Here is an 18,581-nt window from a genome sequence, read left to right on the forward strand (position 1 = left end):
AACCGATAGGAATGGAAAATAATAACAAAAGCAGCCAAGAAAAACGATAAACTATGAAGAAAACAAAAACAGAAAACAAGGAGTGATCCACCAAAAAAGGATTTTGAAGCACTAGAAGCGATAGCCATAATCCAAACAATTGAAAGGCTTGATGATGGTGGTTGGGGGCTACTGTACATTATTTTTATTTTTGTCCGGTGGTTTCGGTCGGATAACCAACGACGAGGTGCTAAGACGAATGAACATGTACCTTGTTACAGCTGATCATGGAAGGGAAGATAGAAGGCAGACGCGGCCTGCGTAAAAAAAGATTTTCATGGTTAAAAAAAGCAGGCACTGGAAGAAAAAGAATGTACAGGTTATGTCATTTGATTATCTAGGAACACAAATCAGCGCAGACCAGAACAGAATAAATGAAGTAAAAGGACAAGCAAACAAAGCCAGCCGAATTCAGGCGCACTCCGAGACATTATCTGGAATAATACCAGTATGTACAAAAGGGCAAAAGTTAAAATGTGCAAAACCTACAATAGACCCATTGATATATGCTATAAAAACAAGAGCGGACAACAAAAGAACTGAAACAGATGCGGATATACACTAAGACACAGAAAGAGAAACTCAAACATAAGACACGAATTTTAGGACCAGAGAAAGATTAGCAAAGATCGCACGAGACGGTAAAACAGGGACACGACGACCTTTAGGAAGACCTCCAAAAAGATGGATGGATTCATGGACGTCAACATCTCAAGGATGACAAGTTGGAAACTACAGGCCTAAGGCTTATAATACGTTAAAGAAGAAGAAGGTTTCTGGTAAGAATGTAACCACTTGTGGAATAACCAGTCAAGTTGGTAAAAAAATAACAAAGTATTAATACTACTACAGTATTCCCTTCTATTACAAAGAATAGTCTACGAAAAGTGGTACAGATAATACCTGCCCAAACCAAAACTATCTAGGAGTAATATCACTTCAATACGGCGATTGCCAATATGATGTTGCACGTTTACGAATATATATCAATAATTTTTATGTTATTGTTTTGGAGGATTATACACCGCAGGCAACAGCTAATGTAATTTATCTAATTAGATAAATTCTGTAAGCTTGATTAATTTTCAATAAGTCCTAACAGAAATCCTATAATAAACATAGAACAAAACCCATAATAAATATAGAACTTTAGAGAACATAAAGTAGAGGTGATTACAGCCGATGCTCATAATGTTGCCGCTTATAGTTCAAATAATATAAAATGTTATATATTTATGATCAGAAAATACAGAGCAAAATTATTGACAAAAATGACTGAAATATCTTTATATGTGGATATATTTCAGAAAAATAAATGAAAAAAAAATACTTCCAGCTCTTTATCAGTATATGAACGAAAGAATCCAATTTTAATGAAAAAAATTATTTATTTACAAGGTGTGATTAAAAAATATAGTAAATTAATTTTTAAACAAACAAATATACCTATTTCAACTAATATAACTCAAACTCTGGTGTATTGACTCAAAGAAAAACAAGTTAGAACCCGTTTGTTATTAGTCAACTATAGTCGCTATCTCACGAAACACGGATTAGTTACAGACTGAATACCGATAAATAAGTTAAAGATGAAAATAAGTCAGTTAAGCCCGACGAACGATCGATATATCTTTCGACCTTAAAGAAGATTGAAGTTTCCAAACAGTAAACTCGTTCGTTCATAGAGGCTATAGTGAAAATCTCGTGAAAATTTTACCAGACGATCTCATAATTTTTCAATAGAAAGATAGGATTTCATTTAAAAGTTGTGTCTATGACTCTGATACAAAAATTGTACATCCTTGATTGGAAATTAATGTCGTACTTTCATCTCAAAGTACAACAACTTCGGAGTTCGCTCCAAGGGTAACAGCTGTAAGCTCTCTCTTTCATAATTTCCGCAAATCTCGCGATTCTTCTTGTACTTGCTACATTGTGTATTTATAAATTGTCTAGTAATAATGAACGTCGTTTTTGAGTATTAAGATATTGCGACATCTCCGAATTGTTTGCAAAAGACAATTTGCAATCACTTGATAAGGTCCAAAAGTTAAGGAAAATAAATACTAGATGGAATAAATAAAAATAAGCGCAGTTAGTGTCAAACTCTGCCTCACTCGATTGATTTTTAAAATCAATCGAGACCATGGTTAAATATTATCTATTTCGATAGACATGGAAAGCTATCTCCAAAACTCGCATGCAATGATTCCGGAAGCAGACCAAGGAATGACTCCGTTCCAGGTCTCAGATTTAATATATCACCAGAAGCATCAAATGTTAGCATATCCACAGGATATTGTATCATTAGCCCAATATCGAAGGGAATTAGAAAAAGTATGTAGTAGATTGGGAAAGGAATCCAAATTAAGAGGCTTCAGGGTGAATGGCGAAAAAAATATTTTGAAAAAAGTGGTGGAACTATCTAGCAATGCTGATTAGGAATACAGATGATGAGATTGTACAAAACGATGAATAGGTCGACTGTACTGTACGGGTGTGAATCCTGGACACTAATGAAAGTGCTGAAAAAATAGAAATGTGGGAGAGGAACAAGAATGGAGTGCGTGAATATAATCAAAAAGTCATGGAGAAGAGAAATATGTAACGATCTTAATATTACACAAGTAATTAGAGGCCAAAGAATCTGGTGATTGGGGTATGTGTAGAACATGAACGCAAACAGAGTTGCGAAAAGAGCACAAATGAAGAGATAGATGTATGATGAGATTAACATTAAGCAGGTACCTCTGTCGGAACGTAAAAACTACTCCAGGACAAGGATTGTTCTTAATTGAATCACTTTTATATGATCTGAAGAGGGAATATTGAAACAATCGCTTTCTTAGTTTAGTACCTGCTTGTTTTAATATATTAGATGAAATATAAACTATTTCCTTAAATCATTTGTATTTGGTTTTAATCATTTTCGAATTTGATACCGAACACAATTAAAATGAGAGTCAGGTAATAAATCTGTATATCTAGTAGATCCACCTACCAGATATACTGGCTCACGACCAATTCCCTTGTTCGTGACTACGTTATATTGAATGGAAAGGGCACGACCTAAGCAAATCATAAGCGATAAAATTTTGATCGCATCATGCCTGGTGAGGAAATAAATTAGAAGCCCTTATAATGAAAAGGGTCAATTTCACAACTCGAAATTAAGTTAAACTCTACACTTTAATAATGGCGACTTCAATTAGAATAGCAATGGGATGTTACTGCAAGGATTAAAACAGTTTGTGAGGATTACGCCTTTTGTGACATCCACGAAATTTTAAAGGATAATTGAGGATCAGTATAGATTACGATTCTATCATTTCTTTTTATTGGCGAGAAAAGCTTGAAAAATGTCACCGTTTCGAGTAGATAAGGATAAAAAAGGATGTGTTAATTAGAGGAAACAAAAGTTTTATTTACGATAATTTATAAAAGTTAGAACTTGTTTTGTAATGGGGTAGGAAAAAATTCAGATATGAACGAAATTTCATCACAATGTGAAATATGAAAATATTTTTGCTTTTTACCTTTAATATTCAAACATTTTTCAACTTGCATCTTTCACTTGAACCAAAAGTGTTGAAAACAATTGAAAGTCTGAATGGTGACAAATCAAAACTGTTCATGAGGCTAGGCCATCCGTTTTTTCTACAATTATTAAATATATAAAAAAAACCACAATTCCATCTTAGCACGTAACCAATTCAGGTAGAGACTTAAAACCTAGTGGAAGCAAAGTGAATAGTAAAGAGTGAAAGTAGATATGATTGATCTACAGTTCATAAACAATAATCTATTTCATCGAAAAGTAGCAATAATAGTAAAATAAAACAGAAAAATAGACAAGATAGGAAACAAAGATCGAAAGTTAACCATAAACGTGGGTATCAATAGCATCTGTCCGATTTAGCTGCCATCTTGTATATGTGGCGTTTTTTATCGTTATTTTATTTATATATACAGGCAAAGGCCGAAATAAATCATCTGCTTTAGAATATCAATTCAGTAAACAAAAGAACCATATATGGTTGAGAAAATAGCCTTAAGAAGACAATTGCTTCACATTTCTATGGAATTCTACCAAAAACCAACATATCCTTAACCAAATATTACAATCATGAGATGGTAAGTAAATACCTAAGACGAAACTTACTATAACTTGGTTATCATTTAACAATTACCCTTTCTCAAAAATTATCTCATCTTGCTATAGCTCTTTCGTCGCTTCGTAACGGTTTTACGGCAAAACTCAAGCCCTGGGGCGCCAGTTTTTATTATGATATTCTCCACTTTCTCCGAGCAGAGTCAGTGAAGGAAATAAAACACTCCAAGTGTCAGTATGATGATAACAAATACTCTGAAGCCAGTTGAACAGATTTTATTTGCGCTCTTGGATTGGTAAGCTGGGTATTTGCTGTTAGAGTTACTTACGAAGCTTTGGAGTCTTTGCTGTAGACTGCGTAGTCGACGGGTCGCTGGTTCTTCGAAAACCATCTTTTCTATTCTGAATATTAAGACGGCTACCGGTATTTCCCTTTAACCTGCGCGGATTTCGGTTGGGAAAAATATTTCTACTTACAATGGTATTTTTTGCTTAGATCCACTCCCTGATTAATGCTGACAGACATTGCACCATCCCCTGTCATTTTGACAGGTCTTTATCTTCGTTCGAGTCCCAGTTTCGCTTGTAGACTTCTTTTCCCCTGACTTCTAATATTAGAAGATTTCTCCATAGTCTTGTTTACTAACCTGATTGGTATTTCATTGCTTCATTAAATTTTGGTTTACTAACTGTGTTGTAGGCTTAAAAACAATGAAGAGCATGTAGTTGTAGTTGTAGATTGTATTATTTTCCTACATAATACAGTTGTTTTATGGTAAACACTTGGTCTGTGGTATCTCTACATTGAATGAATCCCGCTGCAATAATATTCGAATCCCAATTTTCCAATCTTTTCATAACTATTCTTCATACTATTTTCTATGCAAAATCCTCTGTATTTTCAACTAATAGTTTGGTGACCAGTCTCAGAAGACGAAGGCTACTGTATAGGTTTAAACAAAGTTTTTAGCATTCAAATATCCCTGAAGAAAACCAAATCTTCTACAGTATCCAGAGTACGGAGAAGATGTAGACTCGCAATATACGATCAGATTGTAGAACAAGAGATGTCATTCAAATATCTAGGAGCGAACATAACAAGTAATGGAAATCTAAAGGACATACGCGATAGAGACCAGAGCAGAGAACACCATGAGTAACCGGCTTTTAAGAACTATTGAAATGGAGAGACCACGTGAACAGAATGTCAGATGACAGGTTGGCAAAGACTACAAAGGAAGTAAAACCGAATACATCTCGACCACCAGGACGATCACCTACAAGATGGTATGAAAGCTGGTCTTCATCATCCCAGCTGCAGCTAGGCAACAACTGATGCAAACACAGGACTAATTCCTAACGTATAATGAAGAAGAAGAAGAAGTTTAGTGACCTTATATATCAGACTAATAACTGCACTGCTACATCCATTAATTAGTCTCTCTTGTTTCCATATTTGTGTTAATTATTAGGCACTGGCCGCCTAGGAATTTCAGGAACTCTGCTGCCCGAAGCGTTAATTGTTTCAAAGTTTCTTGATTTCCTCCTGGATATCTAGCTCCGTAGATTATTGCTCCCTTCGACTTAAATGAAATCATTTTCCTCAAAACAATTACGGTTTTTTTGTTTCTCAAAACATATACCGCACTTGGGAATAATTGTTCTTTAGGTTTAATTGATTGTTAAGCATTCTTCCTAAATTAGTTTAGCAAGATAATGTCTGTAAACTATCCCTCTACGTAGCAAACTTGAGTTAATGTATTCATACCAACCGTTTATATCTCATTACGTGATCTATGTACACAATTTCTTAAAATATTCCAAAGTCCAGATTCGTGAAAACGACGTATACTATAAACAATTAATGTCAACTTTGACGTGGCACAACTGGTTATTAATGTATATAAATACGACAGAGTTGGAAATTAAATTTTTCGGTAGCTCCTCAAATTCATCGTAAATGTCGACAAAAAAAATGACACAGTAAATTGGAATAGAAGGAAGTCTCTCAAATTTTATTATACGGGGGTGATTGGCAGCAATTTCGCTTCGTATTTTTGTTCTCCGATACGCTTTTCATGCCTATTTTATATTTTACGAAAGCCGAGAGGAAATTATCTTGGTGGTGGAAAGAAAATATTAATACGGTAATATTATTATTTTTTGGCTGGTGAAAGTGTTGAAGTTTGATGATATACAGGATAGGTAAGTAATTCTATATAACCCATAGATGCGTCTCATTTTTTCTGTTCATAACTCCTGAAATATTATGTTATATTGAATAAATCATTATAAAATGGATTATTATGGTTATAAAATGGTTATTAAAACACAAATTTTAGAGCCAGAGTTCACCATACATGACTTGGTTGAATACTATCTTAAACGGTCCTCACTTGGTGCAAATAAAATACACCACTAGAGGTCTTTACGGCGCTAAAGGATTCTATAAACATGAACAGTGCCCTGGTTTAACATATGATTTATATAAAGGATATCTTAAATAAACCATGAATTAACATATAAATTATTTGACGAGATAAATAAGGTTTGACAACATTCTTTGATTCGTTTAGATTGGATTTGTACACATACGGGGCTGATCAAACTTGATCAAACAAATATACACCTAGCGAGGTGTTGAAAAAACTGATTAGTTTTCATTATATTCTTTCTTCATTTCCACACCCTTTTCAGAACGCGTGACTAAAGCTTTTATGTGACTAGAATAATAGAATCAAAATGTTTTTTTTTTTAATATCATAATCGCTGAAACGAGATCAGATAAGGGCTATATGGTGGGTGTTCAATATCTGTGAAGACACATTCGCGTATAATAGAAGTAAACGCACACCTTGACAGATTATGCCGCCCCTTTTTTGATAATGTATTGAGGCAAATCTCTAAGTAACTCTAATACGCTATTATTGCATTTGATTGCTTGAAGTCCCAAAAGATTCTAGCCTCCACTTCTTTGGTGTTTTGAGACATTTGCTTTTTTGGCTCTCTTTTCCGATACCACTCCCTGGAATCTCTTTTGGATATCACATTATAGTAAAAGAACATAGTTTCATTAGAAGATACGAAGACCGAAATTTCAAAAAATCCATATTGAATGAATATTTACATTTGTATATATCAGATAAAAGCAAATTTAAAGTGAATGATTGCAGTCATTTACGCCAAAACATCATCTAGACTGTCATTTTCAATGAAATAGTCCGCCACTGAATTTATTTTTTCATTATGATTATTTAACACTACCCGTGGATGTTGTTGCTCCTTTTTCTATTTTTAAAAAATGTGTTGAGAGCAAATGTATGTGTAATCCTTTGGTAGATCCTCATTCGTTTTCAAAATAGTTGGAAAAAGACTGCATTGTACGGTATTATTGTCTTTTGTGGTTGAAAAATAACTCCATATTGAAGTTGGCGCTCCATCTTTTTTATCTTTTAAATAAAAGCTTGCTTTAGAAAGTGACATCGAAAGAAATATATACGCTAACAAACCAAGATGGTTGCCAAATGTCAATTGTTTTCCCGGGATTAGTTAATTACAATCCCGAAGTTTTCGAAATATAAAATCGTCGGGGATCCCAGGACTCGAGATCCCGGGATCTAATCCTCTATTTGAGACCTAACTTATTCAATTTTGCCATCGTTTTTAACGAAGGCAAAACTGCAATTCCTTCTTCGTCAAGTGAAGTCGTCTTTCCGCACTAATAACTACGTATTCATTGTTTTTTCCTTTTACAGACAATGGATGAATATCAGTATCTCAAAATACTGATGCCATAATCTTACCAGCCGACTTTTGTGTCTCTCCAGCTTTCGGAATGATAGAATGATAGAACCAAGTTTCATCCATTGAACAGCGTCAAATACTGTTCGGTATCATCAATTCCTTGTTGATTTTGGTCGCTGATACAGCACCTATTTGAAGAAATCTTTTGCATGCCCAAATATTCATTCACGATATTTCCAACAGGTTCGTTTGATTTCTTTAGGGTCCCAGTTTCACTTTACTATTATCAAGCCAAACCTTGGCTTCAATAGTATTCTTTGCCAAAAAGCAATGCTTTATTAGCATGCGAAATTCATTGTTTTTTTTTTAAACAAAGTTGGTCCAATCAAAATGCTATAAATCAGAAAATACGACAACTGCCAAATGTCAAAATTGGGGCTAACTAAAAATCTACATTACGAACTTTTCAGGCCAACTAATATTGTAATATGATACACGATGGAAAACTTTACTAAAAATAATTATTTTCTCAAATAGTTGCACAAAAGTATATTCCATAAAAATGCAATTTATTCATTTTCAATCAATTCAAACCTTCGTTCAATAAAGTAAATAATGTTTTATTTACATCGAGGGAATTTTTTATTTTAATTAAATCTGCGCGTTTATACTACTTCATCATTCTGTGAAAGGTTTGATAGGATTTTTTGTAGTTAAATGAACTGTTTGTTTTGTAGCATGGTTTATTAAAATTTACCGGTAGCTATAATTCATTCCCATTTTAAAATCTTCATACAAAAGCAGTCTGAAAGAAAAGAAAATATGAGGGAGATGTTTACTTTTATATAAAACAGAGAACGTGTTTTGTAGGAAACAACTCTTATAGTAAGGAGCCCGAGATGAGTTTTATTGAAGCACAACAGATTGAGGGGGCAACCTTGCAACTTATTGAGCACCTGTTGATTTCAATACTATTAGAAAAAATCTTCGATACCTTACAGTGAAGACGTTGGATGTTTCCTATTGGATTGATTGAAACCGAAGAATTAATTTCAAACAAGTTCAATTCATGTGCAGACAATGTCCTGGTGTCATTTTTTCGATAATTTTCATTAACTATGTTCTTGAGAAATCTTGAAGAAGGAAACCTATCAACGACTAGTATTACGCGAAATTCCTGCAACGTTTGAGTGAAACTGCAAGCACAATGGGTGGCGCATTTGCTCTAACTCGAGTAAAAACACTTTCAAAGCAACAGACCAGAATTTTTACCGTTTCATAACCATAGGAAGGCATAGGTGACAAAAGAACAATTGAGAAGTTGTAATGGAAAGGAAAAATCAGTTCCAAGAAAAGCAAGGTCATGACATTCACTTTATTCAGAAAGCAAAATCTATTAATAGCGAGTATTATGCGAATTTATGGTAACGGTTGAACGAAGATGTTGTTCTTTCAGGGAAATGTTGAAAACAAACTTCAATATGTTCATTATAATTTTCATCGGCTTACGAATTTCTTATAATGTAATTTTATGCATTAAAAAACAAGTCCTTGACATCGTAGAGTGTCGTCTCTGGGCATCGGTGAAAAATTTATGGTTCGCTTACTTTCCATGATATTTAAATTTGAACCGTCGTTATCGAAGATCGTCGCGCCAATTCCTCTTAAGTCAACACAATTTTATGGATCTTTCGAATTTATAGTCTCTCTTATCACTATTTTCGATAATCGATTTGTTTTTTTTTTGACATAATCATCATGCGATGGCATCTTAATACAAAATAACAAACGAGAAAACGTTTTGAAGTAATAAAATGTTTCAAAGCACAAAACGAAATTGTTGATTCAAATGAAATATATACGGGAGTTGTTTGATTTTTAAGAATGAAATGTTTAGATAATTCAGCAGACAAATATTTGTACATGTTGTTATTTGATGACTAAAGGATTGTCTTATCATTATTAATAGTTATATATACGATTGGCGCCATCACTTGACGAGATGTGAAACAATGATTTTTACTAGCTCCATCTGACATGACAAGCTTGACATCTTGACAAATCGCGATCGTTTTAACAAATAGGCAATCTATGAAAAGCAATTTCAAAATAAAACTGGAAATAATAAGGTTGAAATCCGACAAACCACACAGAAAATTACAGCACAAGCTTTTGTTTACCCTATTTCGGCCAGTTTTACAAGTACATCAGGTGATTTGACAATTTGCTCAATGTCTAGTTTAACAGTTATAGCCGAGAAGGATGATCGAGATTATTCCAAACGAGACGATCATTAAATAGCTGGATGGTGACGGTCTTGGTTGGTCAGCGATACAAGTGAAAAATAACTAGTAAAGAAGAAGCGAAAGATGATAAAGCAATACAAATGATAAATCATAACGTGTGATTTTCAGGAAACGCAAGCAAAAGAAGAGTAAAACTGCGAGCTCCAAGTCATGTACACTAGACAGTGGTCTCAAGATTAAGAAGACTCATAGAGGAAAGTTCCAAGAGCCCAAGCTTGGTCCAGGCTTGGTCCAGGCTTGGCCCAAACATGTAGAACTCTGGGCCAAGCTTGTAAGATTGTAATATGTAATAAAAAATACCTACATTGAATAAACTAGAGATGGGATTGATCAGACCAATAAAAAAAAGTATGGCTGCTGACGGACTAAAATACTCGAACGACGCCGTATGTGACCGAACAACCGAAGCTTGGTCCCCAATGAATGGCCAAGGTTAGGTTAACCAAGATTGGCCCAACCTTGGTCCAAGCCTGAGTTGTCAACGAATGGCCAATGCTGAAATATCCAGGCTTGGCCCAAGCTTGGGTAATTATTGGTATGGCCAAGACTGGGTCAATCAACCTTGACCCGAGCCTGGGTTGGCAATAAATGGCCAAGGCTGGGATACCCAGGCTTGGCCGAGCTTGGGTAATCATTGGTATGGCCGAAGCTAAGTTAAGTAGCCTGGCCCACGCATGGGCCACTACAGGTACGCCGAAGCTAGGCTTCCCAGGACTGGCCCAGGCTTGGGAAGCCCCTTTGGGCTTTGGGCTTTGAGCTTTGAGCACGTTTTTGCGTTTCACGGGTCTAATTAGGACTAAACTACAATCATAAACACCCAAGAAATAATTCACAGTAAAGAATAATGATCAAATCAACCGGTACTTGCAATATGAAGAAGAAATGTTAAATTTGTTAAAATTTATGATTTTGAAATGGATTATTATGGGGTGGGAGAAAAATTACGGAAGTATTTTAAATGTAAAAGTAGTAGAAACTTTAATCATAAGTGCATGAATTGATCAATATTCAACACGGAGGTGAACTAAGGAAACGAAGTAGAAAATTGGAATAGATTCTCATAAATCCAATCTTCACCCTAACAACTCTCTAGTAGATTAGTTCGTGGCCCCAAAACATATTTATTGCGTGAAACCTTTCGAAGTTCCAAGCAGTAAATTTTACCGACCAAAAGTTTACTTTTGAGGGAAACATTAACGTGTTGATGATAATCCCCAATATTTCGCAATTCAACTTTTTATAATAATTGAACATAATTCGATTTAGTAAATATTCAGATATGTGACATTTGCCGCATTAATTATTTAAGAGAAGTTTACTGATTTTATTGACGAGTTGATGAAGTTTTAATTGAAAATTGTAAAACGACTACATCAATTAACACATAATTAAATGCTCCCAAAGGCTAAATTTACTCGTTCTCTCATTAACTCTCAGAAATTAAAATAACTTTTTGAAATTAGTACGTTAAAATATACGCATACAGTATAACAAATATATAATATATATAAACAAGATGAAATAATATTTTCTTTGATAAAAATTTCTGTAATAGAAAAACAGAAATCTTACCTTCGCTAGAATTGATGACGAAAAAACCCTCGGGGTTGCCAGAGGTGATCTTGTATGTTATTTTTTGGTTAGGGTCCTTATCCCTATCCGTAGCTCTTATTTGAAGAACTGTGGTGCCTTCGGGACTCTCTTCGGGAATGTTTGGATAGTAAACCGCCTCTTCGCTTAAAGGAACGTTGTCGTTTTCGTTTAAAACTTCGATATACACCTAGAAATAAATAAATTTTCAGTACAAAAAATAAAATTAGTTCAATTGATGATATTTTCGCGATATATATACGATTAAATCACAAACGGTTTTATTGAAAACGACAAAATTAAATCACTATCAGAGGCTACTTCTAGGATATGTTTGATAGTCACGTCAAACAACTAAATATTTGAATAAGAAATTTGTTGAATTAGTTTTTGCTTGTATTCATCCGATTTATCAGCTCATGACTTTTTTTGTCCTCAAAGAAAAGATGCGCGGACCTCAAGAAACTGTTTGTTTCCAAAACCACATTCCTAAAATATTAGAGCGAAAGAAATAGGATTTAACATTCGTTCTTTCTTTGAATTGCGTACATCACTATTCTCTTAGACCCAAAAATTTCAAACTTTGACTCATCACTCCATAAAACTCTTTCACACTCTTCATGAGTCCAATTTTTATGTTCCTTCGACCACTGCAGTCCCTTAATTTTATTCTAACGTCTTAGATGAGGTTCTTCGCTGCCATCGAAAAAAAAACCGCTTCTCTCAATTTTATTTTCACTTATATTCATTGATCTGAGCTGTTAACTCTTTGTCCGTGAGTAGTCTATGACGTTTACTGATCAATACAATTCGTTTATATTCAGTAATTGTAGTTTTTCAACGTTTTCTATCGCCAAACCTTCTGGTGGATGCATATTTTGTCACGTTGTAATCCACAGTACGTCTTTAATTCGGCAGCAATGGTATGGTTACTTTTACTTAAGACTATGAAGACTTGAGATCAATCCACGAGTTTCAACCGATAGAACGAAAACAATTCGTATACAAACTTCGCAAAAAGATTTCTTGGTTCAAAAAGTATAAATCACAGTACGTTCTCGCGGCTCAAAGGGCTAACGTGTAAAAACTTTTGACCGGGAGTGTTTATGAATCTAGCCAGAGAACAAAGACAAAGAACATGCAACGTTTTGCTTCAACGTTGTCATAGAAAACAGATTTTTAGGCACTGGATAACTGTAAACAAAAAATTGGTACTATATTTAAGCAAAATGTATGTTCAAAAGCTAGTTACATTATGATTAATCATTAATCGCTGCTGTCAGATACTTTCTTGATTTAGATATATTCTATTGTTTTGCTATAAAATATTGGTTTCCATTATTCTAGCTACTAAATGTTTCCAATTTAGCTCTGTACACACAGATGGTGCTGTTATTATCAAATCCATATGAAGTTTATGATGTACCAACTTTCAAAAGATACAGTACAAGCTCAGCAATAGCTTCAAAAGGACTGGCTACTCCAGACAACATGAAAAGTCCACTAATTGGTTATATCTAATCGTAAATTAAAATTGTGTGAGATAGTTGAAGTCCTGAAGATATCAGAATGCAGTGTATTTACAATTAGGCATCAACATTTCACCATGAGAAAGCTTTTTTCGAGGTGGGTGCCGCGTTTACTCACAGTCGATCAAAAACAACAACGTGTTGATTATTCAGAGTAGTGTTTGGCCGTGTTTACACGTAATAAATACGTTTTTTTGAGTCGATACGTAATAATGAATGAAACATGGATTCATCACTTCATTCTGGAACCAAAACGATCATCATCTGAGTGGACTGCAGCCGGCGAACCACGTCCGAAACGTCCAAAGGAACAACAGTCAGCTGGGAAGGTTATGGCTTCAGTAATTTGGGATGCGAATGGTATATTGTTCATCGATTATCTTCAAAAGGAAGAGACAATCAATAGCGAATATTACATAGAGTTGTTGGATCGGTTGAATGCACAAATCAAGTAAAAACGGCCGAAGAAAAAACCACTGTTTCACCGACTCACAAGTCGATGGTAACGATAGTTGAATTGAGCGAATTACACTTCGAATGGCTTCCTCATCCACCGTATAGTCCCGATCTGGCCCACAGTGACTTCTGACTATTTGCTGATCTCAAAAAAATATACAAGGAGATTAGATTGATGAACAAGCACGACTTATTGGGTGATGTGTTATAAAACGATTAGTTCTGCATTGAATATTGTTGTAAAAGAAAAGAGTTTAACCTTTGAAATTCAAGTTAAGATAGGGATTATTTTCCAGTTCCCCTTTAAACATTTAGACTAAAATGCTGTGTATTGACGTAGCACTAACAGAAATGTACTAGATGCAAGCAGTATAGTTGCGTGATATTTTAATGATTCATTAATAAACTATGTACTAGATAAGATTCCGTCTCAGAATTTAAATTGAAAATTATGTTCTCTTTGAGAGTTACAAACTCTCATTCCGAGCAAATTTATTTACGTCGGTAGAGTATAATCGCTAATGAAAGACCAATGAAGGGAAGCGAAAGCAAATGGTATATAGCTCGATGTTGAGGGGATATTCGATTTTTTGGTTGATTAGAATTCATCGTCTACACCAGGGGTTAGGCAACCTTTTTGAGTCAGGAGGGTCAAAAATTACAATTAACTAAATTTCAAAGTTTCTAAAGAGCTAGAAATTTTTTGTTGCCAACAATAAATAATACTCACGCGAATAAAAGTTTTTGATGGAAAAAAAATATTTTATTACTAATATCTATTCTTTCATATATTTGTAGTGTTTTTAACAATAAATTAGATAATAAACATACATATTTATATGGAATTATTAGATAATCATCTATCATTTAAAAGATAGAAAATAAAAGAAAAATTAAACATTTACTCCCAATCCTAATTTGTACTTCAATAACAAACAATTGTGCAAACATTCAATGGGAGCCATGGCTTTTCATGGTTTTTAAGTAAAAAATTCGAACTTTACAATGTAAATAATATTATTGTTTACTTATTGTTTTATATTTCAAACATGACTCTAAATTTTCATTTGCTGGTTGGCTTCTCACAATACTTTTACTTATATTGACCCACGAATATGTTGATTTGAAGATAATCGGCACTCCAAACGCCATCGCCACCCTCTTTACCTCACTGTACCAATTTTGAAGACTATTCTCAACATTTGTTGCGTTACTTACATACATTTCTGGACTCTGGACTGTAAATTTTCCACTGCCCTTTTTAAATCGATCAATTGCATTTATAGAGATCCAGTTTCAATTCCAAATGTAAATTTCGTTACTATTTGTGTTGAGAGGATTTACTATGAATGCTGGAGTTCAAATTAATGTTTAACTTTCTTCATAAGTGTGCCGAAGTAAGTCTAGTCAACAATTGCACTGGTTTCATCGCGATATTGCTCTAAAGATTGAAAATTAAGTCATTTACCGTTCTGAGTATGTTCTACACAAAAAGAATTAGTTTTTCTTCAAAACAAATCAATTATTCTACCTAAGCTCAGTTTCCCTTTCCTTGTAATTTTAGATTTAGTTCATTTAAATTCGCAGTGATATCCACCATAAAGTAAAATTTTTGTAATCATTTGTTGGAACTGATAGAGTCCTTTTGATGCTATTAACAATTTTGATTACCAAATTCATAACCTCAACTATTTTGGCCGGAAATATTTGGGCTTCTTGGTGTATTATGCAGTCAAAGATAATTTCGTGGTACATTTTGTTCTGAAGAATCGTTATTGTCCTTCTATTTTCCCTGTCATACTTCTTGATCCATCAGTTGCTATTGGAACGATTTTATTTAAATTTATCACATTGTCTTCAAGGCATTTTTGCACGGCTTTTTCTATATTTTCCCCTCTAGTTTATCCCAAGGAGCGGTTGCAATCCTAGAAGTTTTTCATTTGTATCTTGGAAAGATATATACTTAACAAAATGTGCCTTGTCTTTTATGTCGCAAGAGTCATCGATAGCAAGTGACAAGGCAGAAGAAAGTTGAACATCTTCCACGTGATAATGTTCAATTAGAAGACATTTTAGTTATTCTATTTTTAGATGCAAGTATAAAGAAATCGATGTCTAATCCTCATTAACAGATTCAGAACGATTTTTTCTATAAAATAAGTAATTATTCCCTATGGAACTGAGGAGCCGTAGTTTCACATCCAAAGAGCCGCAGGTTGCTGACCTCTAGTCTATACGAATGAAGAATGAAGAATTCTAGCATATCTTCTTGTCTGGATATTGTTATATCTGGAACTAATAAAAAATAGACCGAGAGGAAGACCAAAATCCAGTTAGTAAGACCAAATAAGCGCAGACTAAATGTACTAGAGGCCACGAATCGGAAGGCCACGGAAATAGTGAAACTTAAGAAACGTAGAGTTGAAAGAGAGAATTGAAGCAGGCAAAAAAATATACTGCAGTCTCCAGCCAATATTAAAAGAAATAAATACTAGAATAAAAATTAAGAAGACAATAATAATAACAACAATAACTAGATTTATGTAAAGACTAAAAGAAGTCGAAATGTCAAATTTTCATCTATCTTTAAAAAATTATAAAAGAAACTAATTTTAAATCAGAAGAGATCTAAAATCAAGAACATACAGACAATATGCCAAACTGCTTTGGCTTGTTCTGGGGCTACCTGTAATCCGTAACAACATCGAAACTAGTCAGTAGTTACACCCTCTTCTTGCAATTGCGAGCCATTGGGAATGTTTGTAATGTTGTAATTCAATATTCTTCGAGGCATTAGCCAGGAAAGTAGTTGTGTTCTCGTTCCAAGAACGGCGTAATACATTTTCGAAATATTGAATTTCAGAGGTGAAAAATAAAAATCTTTATTTTGAAACACACACGCACACACACACACACACACACACACACACATATATATATATATATATATATATATATATATATATATATATATATATATATATATATATATATTCATACCGTGTTGGTTTTGTGATGGTCACGAAGTTTTATTACCCTGTTGCAAGTTAACTTATCAAGTATTTCTGTTGAATTCCATTTTTTTACAATTTCCATTTTCTTTTCATCGCAAATATAAAATGTTTGTCAAATAAAAACAAAATGGTCAACGCCCAAACAAAAATGACATCTCTAAAAGGTATCATCCATGCTCTAGCATCAATAAAGACGGTCCCTAGAATCATTTCCGGGGTAAAAACATTCATAGAGTGTGAGCTTTATCACCTGGAAAATGTAGTTTTTTATCTTGGACAGTTATTTTTCACATGCGTTGGACGGGATTGGATGTTTTGAAGATACACTGGAAAAAGCTGCTTTATATAAAATAATGATTTGCGATGGCCCTCATAGGATGAAAAGTGAAAATTCTTAATATAATATATACGAGCTGTGATCAAAGATGCGGTAAATTATTTCATTAGAACCAAATGAAATGATTACAAAATTTTAATACTTCCAGCGTTATATCCATGGAAGGAAAAATTGCAGAAACGCTACTACGCGATCATCTCAATGTCTGAGATGACGTAAAAACGTTTACTTTATAAACCTGATGAATAAATCGGTCATAGGCAGACAGGAAAACCAAATCAAAAGCAATAAGTTAGAAATAAGAAATTAAGCCGTTAACCCATTATTCAGAATTTTTTCTTTGTATATCCTTTTGTACCAAATTTTAAATTCTCCATTAAGTTCTCGAATAGTCAATTGCAAGTTTGACAGAACATATTTGCAAATTTTTTCTTGTGCCTAAGGTCGAAAGATCTCTCAACCTTTCCTTGACCTGAACTACTTCAGTTACATCTTATACTACTAGTAAATAGTCTACAAAATTGTTATATTAACACCAATTTTGTAATTCCTTGTGATTATTGCACTTTTTTGCAACTTGAAACAAAAATTAATGTTAATGCGTTGTATGAGATTCATACTTCACGATGGACACTTATGATCTCACTAAAGCGGCTGTGGTAGCAAACTGAAAAGCTACAATGGTTTCAAATTTTTGATCTCAACAAACAAGAGTATTAGATATACTAAGGGGCGATTTTTTACAGTTACACAAAGTTTAATTATAATGAATAAAAAAATATGAATAGAACATTTTATGACATAAATATTATATCGGCCATGTGTCTGTTAAGTTGGTCAATTGTCTCTAAATAAGTACATAAGTTTCAACCTATAGTTTCTTGATTTTACCCATATTAAAACTTTTGAGTCTGAATTTGCGATAACGAAAATGATTTCTATAAGGACTACAAAATAAGATTTATGGGTCAAAAAAGTATAAATCTTGCGTCTCAAAGGGCTAACAAGGACTAAACTACAATCATAAACACCCAAGAAATAATTCACAGTCGAAGGATAATAAGCAAATAAATAAGTACTTCAATTTCACTTACAAAATAGAAACACGCATTGGTTTAAAGTTTCTGGTGGGTATGACACCGTTTCGAACTTGACTTGAAAATATGAAAGAGAAATTCCTTAAAGTTTATTATATTACAATTTAATGAATGTTTTGTGGGGTGGGAAATAACTTTTAACCGTTAGTGTACGTTAACTACTATTTTGATCAAAAAGTTCAATAATTACCAAGCTCTGGTGTAAATCTATAATGAAATGTTTAACAAAACTAAACAAAAAGTATAGTTTTTCCAATATCAATTGAAGAAGACAGTTATGCGAAGAACAATCAATATTTTATAAATACGCACGGCAATCATGTTTACTGCCCGTGTAAAATTCGGTAAACATCTAACA

General features: G+C 33.7%; 1 protein-coding gene across 3 annotated transcripts in view; it reads right to left on the reverse strand.

The window, feature by feature from the left end:
- LOC130896809 (fat-like cadherin-related tumor suppressor homolog) overlaps positions 1-18,581 on the reverse strand; it is a 418,340-nt gene that overhangs the window by 189,792 nt on the left and 209,967 nt on the right. For all 3 annotated transcript variants that reach the window (XM_057805125.1, XM_057805128.1, XM_057805127.1), the window contains exon 4: positions 11,773-11,980. In XM_057805125.1, coding sequence (XP_057661108.1) covers positions 11,773-11,980 — 208 coding nt within the window. The remainder of the gene's footprint in view (positions 1-11,772; positions 11,981-18,581) is intronic.

This window comes from Diorhabda carinulata, chromosome 7 (genome assembly GCF_026250575.1).
Source record: "Diorhabda carinulata isolate Delta chromosome 7, icDioCari1.1, whole genome shotgun sequence".
NCBI classification, from domain to species: Eukaryota; Metazoa; Arthropoda; class Insecta; order Coleoptera; family Chrysomelidae; genus Diorhabda; species Diorhabda carinulata.